Source organism: Fundulus heteroclitus, chromosome 11, assembly GCF_011125445.2.
Source record: "Fundulus heteroclitus isolate FHET01 chromosome 11, MU-UCD_Fhet_4.1, whole genome shotgun sequence".
In the NCBI taxonomy this organism is placed as follows: Eukaryota; Metazoa; Chordata; class Actinopteri; order Cyprinodontiformes; family Fundulidae; genus Fundulus; species Fundulus heteroclitus.
In genome coordinates this window covers 32,825,429-32,841,999 of record NC_046371.1, presented here as the reverse complement: position 1 = coordinate 32,841,999, position 16,571 = coordinate 32,825,429, and the positions used below count along the sequence as shown (strand labels likewise).

At 41.2% G+C, this 16,571-nt stretch overlaps 2 protein-coding genes and 1 long non-coding RNA gene across 5 annotated transcripts in view; 2 read left to right on the top strand and 1 right to left on the bottom strand.

Moving 5' to 3' along the window:
- Nucleotides 1-5,321: 5,321 nt before the first annotated feature.
- hsf5 (heat shock transcription factor family member 5) lies at nt 5,322-10,694 on the top strand. 3 transcript variants are annotated; one of them, XM_021309802.2, is made up of 7 exons: nt 5,322-5,374; nt 5,733-6,272; nt 6,349-6,669; nt 8,480-8,565; nt 8,790-9,002; nt 9,845-9,959; nt 10,070-10,694. In XM_021309802.2, exons 2-6 carry the CDS (start codon nt 5,786-5,788, stop codon nt 9,917-9,919), a joined length of 1,182 nt encoding a protein of 393 aa, XP_021165477.2. In that variant the 5' UTR covers nt 5,322-5,374; nt 5,733-5,785; the 3' UTR covers nt 9,920-9,959; nt 10,070-10,694. The 3 variants fall into 3 exon arrangements, with proteins under 3 accessions (XP_021165477.2, XP_035999299.1, XP_021165476.2); XM_036143406.1 differs by having other exon boundaries at nt 8,688-9,002; XM_021309801.2 differs by lacking the exon at nt 5,322-5,374 and having other exon boundaries at nt 5,502-6,272; nt 8,688-9,002.
- LOC110366775 lies at nt 10,013-12,556 on the bottom strand. The gene is made up of 2 exons (XR_002426972.2): nt 12,438-12,556; nt 10,013-10,158 (listed from the first exon to the last, which is right to left on the bottom strand). It is a non-coding gene; the product is annotated as an uncharacterized LOC110366775 (long non-coding RNA).
- LOC105916568 (E3 ubiquitin-protein ligase RNF43) overlaps nt 11,187-16,571 on the top strand; it is a 125,768-nt gene continuing 120,383 nt past the window's right edge. Inside the window, exon 1 of the mRNA XM_012851122.3 lies at nt 11,187-12,734. Within this exon, the coding sequence (XP_012706576.2) occupies nt 12,516-12,734 (219 nt within the window). The 5' untranslated portion in view covers nt 11,187-12,515. The remainder of the gene's footprint in view (nt 12,735-16,571) is intronic.

The window sequence follows — 16,571 nt, the reverse complement described above, 5'->3', positions numbered from 1 at the left end:
GGAGATTTCAATCACTGCAACTTAAATGTTGTACTACCGGGATTTGAACAATATATTGACTGTCCTACTAGGAAAGTCGAACATTAGATAAGTGTTACGGTAACATAAAACAGGCTTATAGAGCCAAACCACCCTTATCCAGCTCTGATCACAATGTTATTCATCTGATCCCCACATACAAAACTGCCCTTAAAAGCAGGAAACCCCAAATTAAAACAGTTCATATCTGGTCTGATGACACTAAAGAAACATTGAAAGGCTGTTTTTTATCTACAGATTGGAAAATATTCTATGAGGAGCAGAATTTGGACACTGCCACAGATGTAATCACAGATTATATTAAATACTGTGTTGACATTGTGATACCAACAAAAGAAACCAAGATCTACCCCAATAACAAGCCTTATATCACAAGGGAAGTTAAAGACTGCATTAACCGGAAAAAACAAGCATTTAAGAACACTGATCGCCTACAATTAAAATCTATACAAAAGGAGCTAAATCAGAAGTTAAAAAAAGCAAAAGAAGATCATAAGAAGGCTATTGAGAAAAAATTATTGATATCCATGAACTTAAAAGACTTGTGGAATTCTATGGAATTGGCTGTTAACATGAAACCTTCACAAAAATGTATCTATGCTGTGGATGGACTGACAAAAGCAAATGAACTGAATGCCTTTTATGGACAGTTCGATAATCATGATTTTTCTGCTGAAAATGACACGATACTTTGTGACGTGGTCCCACAGGAATGGGACAGGATTGATTTTGATCATGTTACTGTCAATAAGATATTCAAGCAGGTTAATGTCAATAAGGCCACAGGTCCAGATGGTATTTCAGCTTTCTTACTAAGAACTTTTGCAGATGAATTGACACATGCTTGGAGACCAATTTTTCAGAGATCTGTTGACACTCATACTGTACCATCTTTGTGGAAGCGGGCAATTATTATACCTGTTGCCAAAAAGCGCTGCCCACAAGAGAACAAAGACTTTAGACCTATCGCTTTGACTTCTGTTGTAATGAAGTGTCTTGAAAAACTGGTGGTAAATTATCTAAGATTGGATGTGGGTCCACAACTAATCCTTACCAATTTGCTTATAAATGTAGGAGAGGCACTGATGATGCTTGCAATGGCATAGTGCATCTAGTGACTAAACATCTAGAAAACCCCAAGGCTTATGCTAGACTGCTTTTTGTTGATTTTAGTTCGGCCTTTAACACTCTCCAGCCTCATGTTCCTCTGTCTACAATGAAAAAAATGAATGTCAATCCATATATTATCAGATGGTTTCATTCATTCCTTATTAGTTGTTCTCAGCAAGTCAGGGTGAACAGGACCTTATCTGATCTTCTTAACATCAGTACTGGCGCTCCCCAGGGGTGTGTAAGTTCACCTTTTCTGTTCACCTTATACACCAACTACAGCAATTGTAATACACCAAACAACTATGTGTTCAAATTTTCAGATGACACAGCTATTCTCTGCCTCATTTCAGGCACATCAGACCTAATTGGTTACAGACAGCAGATTAAAACCTTTGTTCAGTGGTGCGAGGAACACTTTCTGACTCTTAATGTCCAAAAAACACAAGAACTGATCTTTGACCCTAGGGTGGTTGGAGACCACTCTCCAGTGGTCATCCACAATCAATTAATTGCCCAAGCAGATTCATATAAATATCTTGGATTAATAATCGACAATAAATTATCATGGATTGCTCAAGTTGATTATGTCTGCAACAAGGTCCAGCAGCGGCTACATTTTCTGTGCAGGCTGAGGGCCTTTGGTGTCAGTCAGAAAGTCATGCTGCTCTTTTACCATGCTGTTATAGAGAGCATCATTAGGTATGGCATTTCTGCCTGGTTTGGTAACCTGTCTGTCCGAATGAAGGCCAAACTTACCTGTCTGACCCAAAGAGCAATGAAGTTGATGGTAGTCAAGCAACACCCCTCACTTCAGACCATCTTCAATGATACAATAACCAGACAGGCCCAGAAAATCATGTCAGACCCCACTCATACTCTTTATTCAGAATATCAGTTTCTTCCATCAGGTCGATGTCTTAGAGTCCCTGCCTGTAGATTAAATGGCTATAAGAACTCATTTGTTCCGCTTTCCATTAAAGCAACAAATAGCATTAAGCAGTAAATTGTGGAATAGGCAACAGTATTCAACATTTAAACTGACACATGCTTTTTTTTTATATTCATTCTCTTAAAACAGATTTTTTTAAGAACGTTTTTTATACATATTTATTTATTTATTATTATTATATTATTATTATTATTATTATTATTATTTCTCTTCCTTCAATTTTTTTATTGTAAATATAATGTAACATGATTCTTTATCCATTTATTGTCTTATAATGGAATTTTTATAGTAGTGTTTTATGTGTGAATGCAGTGTGACGCATAGTTTGGATTACGTAGCAGCCAGAGTCTGTAACCCAAATCAAATTTCCTTTGGGACAATAAAGTTAATCTATCTAAATACTAAGATATACAAAAAGAAACCCCTGCCTCGAAAAAATACAAAAGAATAAAAAAGTAAGAAAAACTAAATATTTCCTACCGGAAGTTATTCTGTTCGCGCTCGCGCAAATGAGCTGATGCTACGGATCGTGCTACCGGTACAGATCGGGTAGTGACACGCATAGACATAATATAATTTATATATGTCTATGGTGACACGCGCATAGACATAATATAAGAGTAGACGCGTCATTGGGCGGGTTCTGCCTATGCTGCGATGCGTCAGAGCGTCCGCCATCTTAAATGTGGCAAATCGGCAGTTACTCAGTCACTTAAACAGTATCAGAGGGACTTTAATCTCTGAATATACTTTGTATTCGTAGTATTTCTTTTTTGTAATATTACAAGTTTATTTTCGTATCCCTTTAGCTTCATTCTCCTGAATTTATTCTAAAGAATAAAATAATTAAAATAATCTAACCTGGCCCTATTACTCCAGGAGTGAAATAATTCTGCAAACTGTGATTATTCTGGAAATGTTCCCCCTTAATTCTCATAATATGATGTTTTTATCATAACATTATCACTTTTGTGTTTGTTAGTTTATTTTTACTTTAGGACTTTTTTTTCCTCATATTATTAATTTTACCTCTTTAATACTCACCCAAAAAGTCTGTTCCTAAAGGTTCACATGTGACACGGGTTTATGAAATAATGAAGACCACAATGTTTAGATTTAACAAATTTATCCTTGTATTCATAACACATAAACACACACACACACATATATATATATATATATATATATATATATATATATATATATATATATATATATATATATATATATATATATATATATATATATATATGCGCGTGTGTGTGTGTGTATTTATTGCAGCACAGGAATGAGGCATCTTTTCTGATTCACGTTCACAATAACAGAACTCGACTTTTTTCTGCCACATACAATATGGCGGTGACGTTGACGTGCGAACCTGCGCCCTATGACGCGTCTACGTATATGATGTCTATGGACACGCGTATCACTATGGGAAAGTCACGTGACCGATACAGGAACTGTTTCGAACTGACTGACGCGCCAAACTGTTTCTGTTCTCTCTAAACTGCGCGCGTGTGCATTCGCGCACAGCATCTAGATTCAGCGCGCACAGCAAAGCTATGCTGCGCAGTAAATAAAATCCAAGCTGAACTGTAAACAAAATAATAATAAACCAAGTTTTTTTTTTTTTTTTTTTTTTTTAACCATTTTGCGACTTTGGTGTGATGGAGTACCTTGGCCCCGCTCTGTGAGCGCCAGGTGCTGATCGGAGCGCACCACTGATTGATGGGTTGGGCAGACGCCTTTATGGTTGGGCAGGTTGAGCTGTGCGTCTTTGTTCTGAGCGTCGTTTCAGAAAAAACGGCTGATCTACACTGAGTAGAAAGCTGCTACTCTGAGTAGTTCTTCCTCCTTTTGTCATACTCAGCATGTCTGATTTCAGAACAGATGATATTAGTCAGGTAACTAAACACAGCGCCCGATCAACCATCGAACGTGAGCATGAAAAAAAGCCCGATCACTGGAACGCAAATAACGTGATTCACCATGGCAATGACAGGAAATAAGCTTGGAAGTGCGCATGTCCTGCGAGTAGAATTAGAAATCTTTAAAGAAGGCATGTGGACAATATTAAACCATAAGAAACAATGCCGTTGCTGCTGAAAACCGCAAGAGAAAATTGTTGAAAAAGTCAATGCATGCGCGATGTGAAAGTTATGTGATGGAGAATTAAAGCTGTGTGTGTGTGTGTGTGGGGGGGGGGGGGGGGGGGGGGGTGCATTGAAAGGACATGGCAGCAAAAAATTTGTAAAAAAATAAATAAAAAAGCCAGTCCACAAGCATCCTCATTCACAACATGTTTACTTAGAGGTTATTACGTTATGATACAGTTTCACATTATTTATTGACTGTATCTAAAAAAAAATAATCAAATATATTTTAAATTCAAATGGAAATATAAAATACAATGCAACATACAATGACATAAATTGTAAATATTGTATATGCAAGGTCATCAAATCAGTGTCAGTTAACTCTGTCAACTAGGTATGTGGGGATTTTTAAGGTCCAGCAGGTGTCAGTATTCAGTGACACAGTATCGGCACAGTATCAATAAAGTTTGGCACCTTGTCGAAACACTTCATGACGCCTCATCGAGCCATCACTAAATAAGACATAAGAAAAAAAAATGGAAAAGCTGGTACCTTCAGATGCTGCAGTGAAAAGCCACTGAAATGATTCCAGCAACACAAATATCCACAATCCCAATTCCTGGAACAGCAGCCAGACTAACACAGCAGGTAATTCATCTGAGATCCAACTCCACTGCTAGCTTGGCAGGCACACCTGGTGCCTATATACACACACTAATGAGCCCAACAATGCTGCAAACCAGAAGAAGGTGGGGAAATAGGACATGATGCATTCAAGGGCCTGAAATGGGTGGGAATTTACAGCCACTCCATGTAACCACTGTTCTCAACCAATAAACCACCTGGTTACACACAATTATTTCTTAGTTCTTGATTCTAATTTGTTGAGATGCACAACAAAAGGGCTTTTTTTGCACCCAGATCACTTAACCTCCAAATGAATAATACAGAGGAAGGCAAAGTATCTGGGTTCATTGATATATATGTAATACAAACAATAATATGTGTAATATACAGATAAAGGGTTCCAAGCAGTCTGAGCTCTAGGCTACAGTTTTAGAACACGATGAAACCTGTGAGGACCTGGATCCAGGACCTGATCACCATGGAAACGTCAGACCTTTAAAGCTCTAACGTTTCAGGAAACGCTCCACATTTTGAAGCGCTGTGAACCAAGGTATGTTTGCGCTTAGTCTGGGTTTATTTTAGGCGTATGCGTTAAAATTATATACACAAACATATTGAAGTTTTAGGAAGTTCTAAAGAACATTACAAAGAGATTTGTTTTAGTTTCAACGCTTATTTTACAGCTGTTTAAGGCCACTGCTAAAGCTAGCCGAATGGCCGAAATGTAATCGAACATTCTTGCAATATGCAGAATTTTGTTTAGGTTTCCGCTAATAATAATAACAACAAACAGATGTGCAGGTCGTTTTCAGGTTTATGACTCTGGTATCCAGGAATAAATGCTACTCACCCGGTGAGAACCGGATCCCAACGGCTGATGGGCTTCATGCTGTCCGTTGCTTTTTCAGGGGGAGCCCCGCCTGCAGCTAGCATCGCCTGCTCCCACTCCACGCATTGAAACATGGAGGATCCTGCTCCTAACAATTGCCTCCCTGGCAACATCAACCCCAACATTTTTCCTGCCAAACTTTGGCGTTTGGTGAACAGAAACGGGGCCGTCCGCTGGGACAGCCGCGGCCAGGCGATCGTCATCGACCAGCAGCTCTTCGAGACACAGATCTTGTCCCCGGGCTCCGGAACCTCCAGCGCCGCCGACCTCTTTAAGACCACCAACTTCTCCAGCTTCGTCCGCCAGCTCAATCTCTACGGCTTTAAAAAAGTCGACCCGCCCGCCGGCCACCGAGAACCGGAAGGCAACAGGCTGTACCACCACTTCCACAACCCTAACTTCCAGCGAAGTTGCCCTCATCTATTGGAGAACCTGGTCAGGCTCACCGTGGACAACAAAGCCAAGCTGAAATCCGGCCAGTACATCAGCTCCCGCCTTCCCAACCGGTACCAGCGTTTAGGTTTCGGCAGGGACGAAAAGGACGTGGCTTCAAAATTACGTAAGTGAGCTGTGATGAAGCCAGTCCTGAGCCCTGTCCTGATCTGTCTCACATGTTCCTGTCAAACCGTGTGCAGGTGCAAGATGCTCCTTGCCTCAGCAGCAGTCCCCAGCTCATCCCTACCATGCCAGCAGCACCCAGGCCATGAGACCTCAGAGCAGAACCCAGGACCCACCACAATACCTGCACAGGGGTCCCGCTGCAGCGTTCCCCCCTAATCTACCTCTCGTCAAGGAGGGGCTGATGCCTTCAAGTCACTACTGCACCGGAGTAGCCCCAAAATCCAAAGCCCTGCAGGTTCAGCCGGCCTTCCTGCCTCATCCCAACAATGGGAACACGCGCGTCAGCAGTTTTAGTTCTCAGGATCCCCAGCATCAACCTGGCTACTATCCCACAGGTAAGGCAGGGGTCATGGTGGCAGCGTGAATTGATATGAAACCGTTGTGCGGGGTCCCCCCTCCAAAAAAGACAAATCAGCAAATCAGCTGAAAAGTAGGTTAAATCTGCATACAGCGATCCACAGGGTTGAAAAACGGTATTCAGGTAAACTTGCAAAAGTATTCAAACCCCTTCAAGCATTTGACAGTGGATCAAATTTCACTGTATTTTACAGGGATACCGTGTGATGGACCAGGACAAAGTAATGCATAATTGTGAAGCGTGAGTGAAAGGTTACACTTTTCAAGTTGTTTTTTTATACATATCCCCCCCCCCCCCAACAAAAAAAAAGCTCAGAAAAAATTAAACAAGTGTGACATGCATTTATACTTAGCCCCAGTGAGCCAATACTTCATTAATCCATTTGTTGCTGGAATTACAGCTTCATGCTCTTTAGGGTTAGTCTACAACAGGGGTCACCAACATGGTGCCCGCGGGCCCCCCAGGACCTCATGTGGTTCCCATGACCCTGTTCTAAAACTAGCACAACCTACCATAAACCCATTTAATTTTATTTCATTGCTCTTACATTTTAATCATCCTTCCTGTGTATATAGATTTAAAATGATACTATCTAAAAAGCATAAAAAAATATGCTATTTGTTTTTTTACATAATGTTAAAGGGAACTCTGACTCCTCTAGTTCAAAGGTCACTACTGGTAGACCTTTGTATCACACGATAGCAATGAAGTAGCTCCCAAAATGGTTGGTGACCCCTGGTCTATACCATCTTTGAAAACCTAGTAATACACCCCCCCCCCCCCCCCCCCTCTTAATTTTTCTCCACATGACAGCTCACGCCTAGTCAAATTGAACGGAGCATATCTGTGAGTGCGAATTTTAAAAAAAGACTTGCTCTGTATTCTTACTCAAATTTAATTCTGGACTTTAGGTAATTTAGGTACTAGGTAATTTTAAAACATGACCATGCTATGATCTATATCAGAGTTTCCCGAACTTTTCAGCCTGTGACCCCCAAAATAACAGTGCCAGTAACAGGCAACCCCCCCCCCCTCATGAAGGCCCGACTTACCAAGTGTTTGTGTAAAAGCTGTTCTGTCAACGGTTTCTCCCACCTCAACTGTGAATCTCTCCTCATCCAATGAACCGTCTTCTTGTGCAGATTTACCATATCCCATTCATGCGTCAAACTAAATGGGACTTCCTGTGGCTTTCTTTTGGCATTGGTTTTCATCTGGCTACTCTTCAATTTAGCTGTGGGGCTCATGAATAATACAGTTGTCGGTAAACAGACTCTGTGAATCTCTGCATCTCCTCCAAAGTGACCAAAAGCGTCTTGACTCGTCGGTTTAGGTAAGTTGGTCATGTCTTGGTAGGTTTTCATAGGTGCTGCTCTCTTCGTTTTTCGGGTGACGGACTGGACAGCGGGCGAGTTGTTCGGTGCTTGGGAGACCGTTGTTATTCCGGACCTGTCTGCTGTGTTCCTTTGATCTTCACAATGCTGTTTATTCACTCATGTTCTCAAACAAACTTCTGGTGCCTTCACGCAACAGCTTTGCTTTGCCCTGAAATGGAACCACGCGCTCCGTTTACTAATCAAGAGATTTCTGTGTGAATCTGGTTGCGCGGGGTTGTATTTAGGGGCATCAGATTAAAGTGTGCTGGACGGAAATGCATGCTGCACTCTTTAGATTTTTATTGGTGAAAGCTTGAAAAAAAAGTTGAAGGTGTATGGATGCTTTTGCAAGGTAATGCAGATGGAGTCACATGGGAGCTTGAAGCCCTGACTTCCTTTTCCCGTTTGAAGTGTACCACTGCTTCCACCCGGACCTGGTTGCAGCAGACGTAGCAGGCCTTCAGACTGGCTTGTTCTCCCCCAGAAGTTATTACCAGGTCAGTGAGTCAGAGTGGATGAGATTTCACGTTTTAATCACTAACCCAGTACATCAAAACAGTAATTTAAAAAGCACATCTGATGTCTAAACCACCCCGCCCTTTGAAACAAAACGTTCTAGGCAGAATGCCCTGTGACTGTGTTTGACCTCAACGGCAGCTTGCACAGTATGGAAAGCCAGGGGGTGAGAAAAGCCGACGTTAACTTGGATGTAGTTTTCCAGATTGCAGATGAGGTGATGCAGACCTCACCCGGTGCCTGTCTGGTAAAAGTCGAGACCACAGAGAAACCTGCCTCTGTGCCAAAGCCTTCCTCTGACCCCAGTGTTGCCATATCATGTGACAACAACGGCTGCGCTCCTGTAGTTACATATAAAGAGGAGGAGGAGCTTGTGGTTTCAGTACCTGAGCAAATGGCTGAAGACGCTATATATGAGGTAAGCCTTCATGCCAAACACATTCTTAATGCAGTTAACCATCCATCCATCCATTTTCCAACACGCTTAATCCCTCATGGTTGCTGGTGACTATCACCAACATTCACTGGGCGAGAGGCGGGGTACACCCTTGACAGGTCGCCAGTCTGTCGCAAATGCAGTTAACCTTTTTTTTCTTTTTTTTTTTTAAAGGAAATGACCCTGAAAACTACCTGGAAATGTACCGTAGCATCTGTTTTTGCAGACTTTGGAAAGACTAGAGAATGAGAATGTGCTTAATGTGTATACAGGACGTGGGTCGGTATAAGGTATAACAGTGATTAAAAAACAAAGGATCACAAATCTAAAGCCAACATATATACTCTGTTTATTTTAAACTGTAAAGCTAAGGTCATTTCTACTTTGGTAAAACTAGTATATTAAATATTGTATGCATAGTCATTTAAAAAAACACAAATAAAATAACATCCATTAGAAAAATGGAATAGGGCTTTTATAATGATTTAGCTTCTTGTTTAGAGCATTAAACCTTTTGCTACAGTTTCCAAAATAGCTCTAACGAGAGGGTAGGTTCTCCTTTAGTTGTGTTTCTTTTTATAAACGGAAATATTTCCAAATTTTCCAGTAAGGGAGGGAATAGAATGGCAGCCCTATTTCACCCATCTCACCAGCAGTGTGCAGCAACAGGTGGGGCAAAGGAGCCGTGTCCTTTTATCCCCGAGTAAACTCCGGTTACTCCATCGGTTTCTGTGGCATCTCATTAAAAATGTCTTGAACTGGTGCAAAAACGTAGATTTTAAAAAAAAAAATACTTTTTTGCTATTTTTCTTTATCTTGGCAAGGTTCCCTTTGATCTAGACAATGAAATCACAAGTGTTGTGGTGAGCAACTCAGTTGAAGATTCCAGTCGGGATTAAGATGAGCAGCACAGCACAAGTGACCCATTCTGGTTCTTAGGTAAGGCCCGACAGAGCCATACAGGAGCGCGTGCAGAGTAAAAGTAGTGGAGCAACAGAATTACATGTTTATTTAGTGCCAGTGACAGGTGGGTTACATCTCTTCTTTAGATCTCGGCTGACTGATTCCTTCAGCAGGCGGCAAGAAGTACCGGCTTAGTCCACAATGTGCCTTCAGTCTCCACCCCGATGAGTCCTTCCTGGGGATAAAATGTTGTATTGTTGACATCAATTATTTAAATTTATATATTTATTTTTTTGTGATTGTGCAGTTGTGCTTTCTTCTATTGTGACTACAATAATTTAACCAACTGTTATATGTTTCTTTTGAACCAATTTAAATTTCATCCGAACTGCTGTACATGTTTTTAAACACTGCAATTTCTCACATGTAAACCTTGGAATTGATTTTCATGAATTGTAAGGCAAAACACAACTCAGATGTTTCAACTGACATTTTTTTAACATTTAAGACAACAGTGTTGTGTGTTATAGCAGGTTAAAACATAACCTCTGTAGCAGTAGATTTATTATTAAAATGCTTTTTTTTCTTTACGTCACTAGAATATTTGGTAAAATTGTAAAGGTTTCTTGATCACTTAGAAGTGGCGACTGGTGTAGACTGCTTCAGTCATCTTTTGTTTTTCATTTTCTCCTCTTGTCTGAAACATTTTTTTTTAAACCTGTTAATGTCACGATTTTTAGAGCCCAGTTCTTATTAAAACAAAGTATACTTTGCAGCTGAGTGGTTTATTTACGGCAAAAGCGTTAATAAAAAAAATCCCTTTTCCCTTAGGACACACGGGGGCGCCATTCCCCTGTTTTTGATGAGCTCTGACGTCCCGGGGCATCTCCCTCAGCTTTTTCCAAATGCTGCCTTCAAGTGCAATTCGGAAACTGGAATTAATGTTTTTTTAAATCACGTTTCTCTATAATTGTTTACGTTTAAGACGTTTTGGTTGTCTTCTCCTAGGGCTGTATAGATACAGTTTCTGATACTTCCTGAGCTTTCACATTGAATATGATATTACCTAATTAACAAGATTCCACGATCACAATGATAACGTGCTATTAATTAACCGTAATCTCTTCAAACGATTTAAAATGCATCGCCACGTGTTCTTTTGGTAATTTATATTTCTTAGATTTTTTGTCGTAAATGATTTGGTAAATTTATATATGGCTTAGTTAAAGTTTGGTGAAGCTTCCGTTTACGCTTTCCCGTGAAGGCATCGGTACTGAGAGCAGGTAGAGCGACAATGAGATCCCGGGGGAGCGACAGAGAGTCCGGGAGATAAACTTTTGGGACGGTGTCATAACCACGCTGTCCCGGGACCCTACCAGCGTTTCAGGGGGACTACATGGAGATTGGACTATTATCCTCTCACGCGTTTTGGGCAGTTTATTTTTTTCCGTTCACTTGTTTGTGATCTTGATGAACGATTCATTTCCCCCCTCGGTGCTCTCAGGAGGGTCGGATCTAATTTCTCAACATGCCGCGGAGGCTCTGAAGTCGGGGGAAAGCCTACCTTCTTCGGGCTCTTAACGCAACGACTTGGTGTAATTAAGAGGCGACTGTAGAACGCCAGTTCATGGCAGGTTTACAGGAGCCGCTTCGGTGTCGGAGCCAGCTTGGTTACAAAGGCTCGGCAAGAAAACTGTCTGTTCCGGTTAATAATTAGATATAACGGAGTACTCAACCGAACAGCGTCTTGGAGGATTATACTTTTTTCCCCCTCTCCCTCGCAATTCCTCGGCTGTAAAACACATTGCATAACTTTTCGGCTTCGCTTTTTTTTTATCCACCAGCATGACTCCCAACTCTCCGGCGGCAACCTGTATACCAGCCTTTGAAGTTCAAGCCGCGGCTCTCGAGCGTTTTTGGTGGATTTATCCAGAATCTGTGGCGTCCGCGAGACGGGGGCTCGCTTCTTCTTCTTCTTCTCCTGACACTTTCGCCCAGCTCGTGTTTGCTCACACGATGTGACTGAAAAAGGGTTGTTTTTTTGCGTCTTGGTGTAATATAAGAACACAAGTCGCGTACGACATGACCGGGATCTGATCCAGCGGAGAGAGAGAGGGAGAGAGAGGGGGGGTCATCTGTTAGAGAGGGGGAGTGAAACAACCTGCGAACGAGAAGACCCGAGTTGGCTGGTGTGATGCGGAGCGGCGCTTTGGAAATCAGGGCACGCTTCAGGTTCCTTCATGCTGCACCGGAGTGCCACTTTTCACGTTGATAAACACTGGAATCAGGGCTCATTTAGGCCTTCTTGTCACGGCTCTAGACTCCCCTTCCCGTAACGTGTGCTGTTTGAATTTTGAAACCCAGATGCTGAATGGAAGTTTTAGGATTTCTGCTGGAAGCCTTTCATCGTTAACAGTTTGGATTACAACTAATCTCTTCAGCAGGTAGTTACTGAGACGGACAGAGAGAGAGAGAGAGAGAGAGAGAGAGAGATTGAAAGGGAAGAAGCGGGACCTGTTCCTGAGGGCTTGGGTTGTTATTTCTGACGAAGTCCACTATGTGCGGCCGGGCACCGCCGCTGCAGCCGAGGCCATGACCGTCCCTCAGCGGCGCATGGCCGGGCTCTGGCCGTGGCTGCTCATGGCGGCCCTGCAGGTGGTGCGTGGCCAACCGAGCCTGGAGTCGGAGCGGTCGGGACTCCGAGCGGTCATCAAGGTGACTCTGGTGAAGGAGCCCACGGGAGAGCCCATCGTCCTGAAAGGGGAGTTCGTGGGAGGAAGTGCGGGCAAAGCGCAGGGGAAGCTGATGCAGGTAAGCGGCGAAGCACCGGCGGCCACACGGCAGGCTTTCACCTTTGATCCAACCCGGCCTTTGCCCCTCCCGACGTCTTGGTGTCTGATCCTCCTTTTTTCACATGGTCGAACCTGCCAACACATGTTTTGGGGGCAGGCTACGTTTGCTCTTTTAGCCTTTGCTGGAGAATCTATGAACAGGATCGAGATTCTTAATGATCCAGATCAGGAACGTTCCAAAGTAGTTTTTTTTCCCCTTTGAGAACACAGATGAAAATAAACGGTGAAAGTGCCCCCCCACCCCGCCGCCCCCTGTTTCTAACAGTCCATCTGCTGTCTAATAATGATTTTCACACCTCTACTAAGTTCTATAGCTGCAGGAGTCAGAAGTTTACACACTGTCCAGGGGCGGATCCAGGATTTTTCAAAGGGGGGCGCGCACCTAAGAGTCATGTCAAGACAATGTGAGGCTAAACAACCAAAGAATGCCATCTTTACTCTTTCACACTACCCTAATTATTCATCTAAGGGTTTTTGAATTGATAATCATTTTAATGGATGAACATAAGTGGAATTAGCATGATTACATTATTGTAATTGAAAAAGGATTTTTAAGCCAAAATTTATTGGTTTTTACAGCATGCACAAGATTAAAAAGTAGTTTGAAGAAAAAAAATGGCCTCATCAACAATTAATCAAACAAAGATTTTCTTTATTTCCAGAAATGATATTTATTTAGTACAATTAAATAAAAAGACCCAAGGACTTAAGAATGGTTTGGTATGGTTCAAATGATAAAGGATTTTTAATATACATGTATTTTAACAATATATTTCATCCAGATAAACTATATTAAGAAAAGAATGACTTAAAAAGACCCAAGGACTTAGAACAGTTTGTTATGGTTCAAGTGATAAAGGAGTTTTGAATATATTTTAACGAGATAAACTATGTTGAGAGAAAAAAGAACTTTAAAGTAAGTTAAACCAATGAACATGTATGGTGAAGTTAAACAACAAGCCTATAATAGAAAAGTAAGACTTGACAAAGAATATTGTTCTCTTCTACAACACCTTCAACTTTATGATGACGATGATAATGGGTTTACAAATGTCAACCCTCTAGGATGCTTCTGGGCAAATATGTCTATGATTTTGTTGATGTCTACATGAATGTCCTTGTGGACATACATAAGTAGCAAAGCCACAAACCTTTCTTGTCCCATAGTCGACCTTAGCAAAGTTTTCACTGCTTTAAAGCCAGAGTTAGCACGTTCCACAGAAGCACTTGTAACAGGTATAACTGACAGAAGGTGAAGAATCATATAAAAGTTTGGGTAGCACTTCATATTTGTTTTCCTTAGAATCTCAGGGAGAGAGCTGGGTTTTTCCACTGATGATGACCACTTTGTGTGCCACAACTTCATTTCCTGCTTGAATGTTGATCCTGATGGTTGATCATCTTTATATGATGTAAAGATCTCTTTCTCACTCTCATCGTTCATCATATGCAAGTTGCTTGGAAACTGTTTTAATTGCGTTGTAATAACGCAAGATCTGAGCTGTGAGCAATTCAAATTCATGCTCGGACAGACCCGGCTGCAGAAACAAATTACAGGGGGGCATAACACTTTCAGGGGGGCACACTTTAAAAAAAAGAAAAAAGCATTTTACATGCTTCGGGCTGAACAGTGCCTCTGTGACAACTCCTACAGTGCTAAGAAACAAACTCTCAATAAAATCCCAAAATCTAAAAAAATCTAACAAAAAGAAATAGTGTATTCAGTGTTACCAAATTAGCCAGGTTTCCACCCAATTAGGCTTCTTTTGAACACAATTAGCTGGAACTAAAATAGGTTATGGGCAGGTTGTAAAAATTTGGGAAACTTCACATTTGTTGGGATTTTAGAAAGAATTACTACCAAAATATATATCAAAATAGTTGTCTATGTCTGGAAGAAAACTAAAACCCTTTTAATAAAATACCATCTCATTGAACTCATTTTACTGGTCAATTTATTTTTTAAATGAGTCGAATCTGACATCATCAATGAATAATAGTTATAATGAATAATATTGATTGTTATAATAAAACAAGAAAAGAATAATGGTTAATCAAGTGTCACTATGAAACTGTATTGGTCAATGTAAACGCCCCAAGAGAGGATTGAGTTCTACTGATCAACTTAAAAATATTTCATAGCTGTGTGAAAGAGAAATGTTTGATTGAGCTATATTCTGTAAGAGAAATTACATTTATATTAAGGTAGATTTATTACTCATGTTGGGAAGCCATTGACATTTTTTTTTTTTTCGGTTGATATATCATGATTGTTAAAGTGATCTTGTGTGTTATTTGGTTGACAGATTGTACATTTTGTGTACATTGTGGCATGTTCTCATGTGTTTCATACTTCTGCGCTTTTAACATAAGAGAGCTTGAGATTTGGGCTTGTTTTTTTCTTTTTAGTTGGGCAGGTTTTATGCTGGGTTTGGCATGGAAACTAACAGTGAGATACAGCAACCTGTAGAGCTGTGTCTTGACTCAAAAGTCAAGCATTAGCATACATAAACATGAGCACTGGTGTCAGGCTGAACCCTGACTGAAATAAAAATTCATACTAGAAGAGGTTCTGTAATTACAGCAGCTAGGAGCACAAGGATCAAAACAAAGCAGAGTTCCCTTCTGCCTGAAGTAACCCAAGTTTCTTCAGTTTGGCAGTTTTACTGCTTAGTTCTACTCCTAGCTGTCTAGCTAACCCTCCTAGCGTCAATGTTTACTCCAGTGTTGACTTCAATGCTGAAGTTTCAAACAGAAATTAATAGCGCTGCTTCCAGCTCGCTCTGGCTTGCTTCTTTGTCTCTTCTTGTAATTATTTGGTAATCAGACCGAAAATCCATCCCGCACTACCGACACCGACGGTGACCACAGCCAAGCTGCGCCTGCTTCTCTCTGAAGGGTATTTGTATGACCAAGCGACCGGCCCTCTCCAGCTGTAATTGGCTAGCATGTTGTCTTCTGTCGTTGAGTTGATTGGTTAAATTGTTTGATTGACACATCAAAGATAGTACTAATGGAACGATGGCCACTCCGAGGTTAAAAAAGAAAAAAAAGTACAGCTTCCGCCCAATGCCCGCCCGCTCTAAAAAAATAATTTTGGTCTCCAAAAGGGGGTGCGCGCGCCTCCCGTGCCCCTGCCTGTATCCGCCACTGCTGTCATGATCAGCATAAATGTCATATTAACTTTGGCCTATTGATTATGTGTCTGAACCATTCTTTTTCCAGGGTGGAGCGATGCTATAACAACTACAATGGAATTTAATGACAGATGTTCAGGAGTTCAACTTTAATCTACACAGGTTCAGGGTTACACATACTGGCTCTAACACAATAAGTCATCTAGCCCACCAGTATTTGGACACATTTCCCTTAGAAACCACACATTTTGAAGACGTCAACAAGCTCCTGGCATGATTAGGGCTGGATATTTGACCACTGCTAATAACAGAAATCATAGCAGGCATGCTTCCTGGCACAGTCCCTACATTTTGACTACATTTTGACTACAAGTGAGTTTAACATCAGTGGGGACTGAGAAGATGGGCAATCCAAATAATTGTTTTATTTTTTTTTTCGGAGAAGGTTTTCTAACCGAGGAGCAAAGATTGAGATAGCAAGCTACAATTGCTTGGGGAACACTGTACCAACTACCAAGCATGGTCACGGTAGTTGGCATCATTCTGAAGGTCCCTTTCGCTGCCAGTGCTACGAATGGAACAACTGGTTTCCTTATATAGGACATTTTTGACCAATCTGTATAATCTGACCCAATCTGTATAATATGATTGAACTTGAC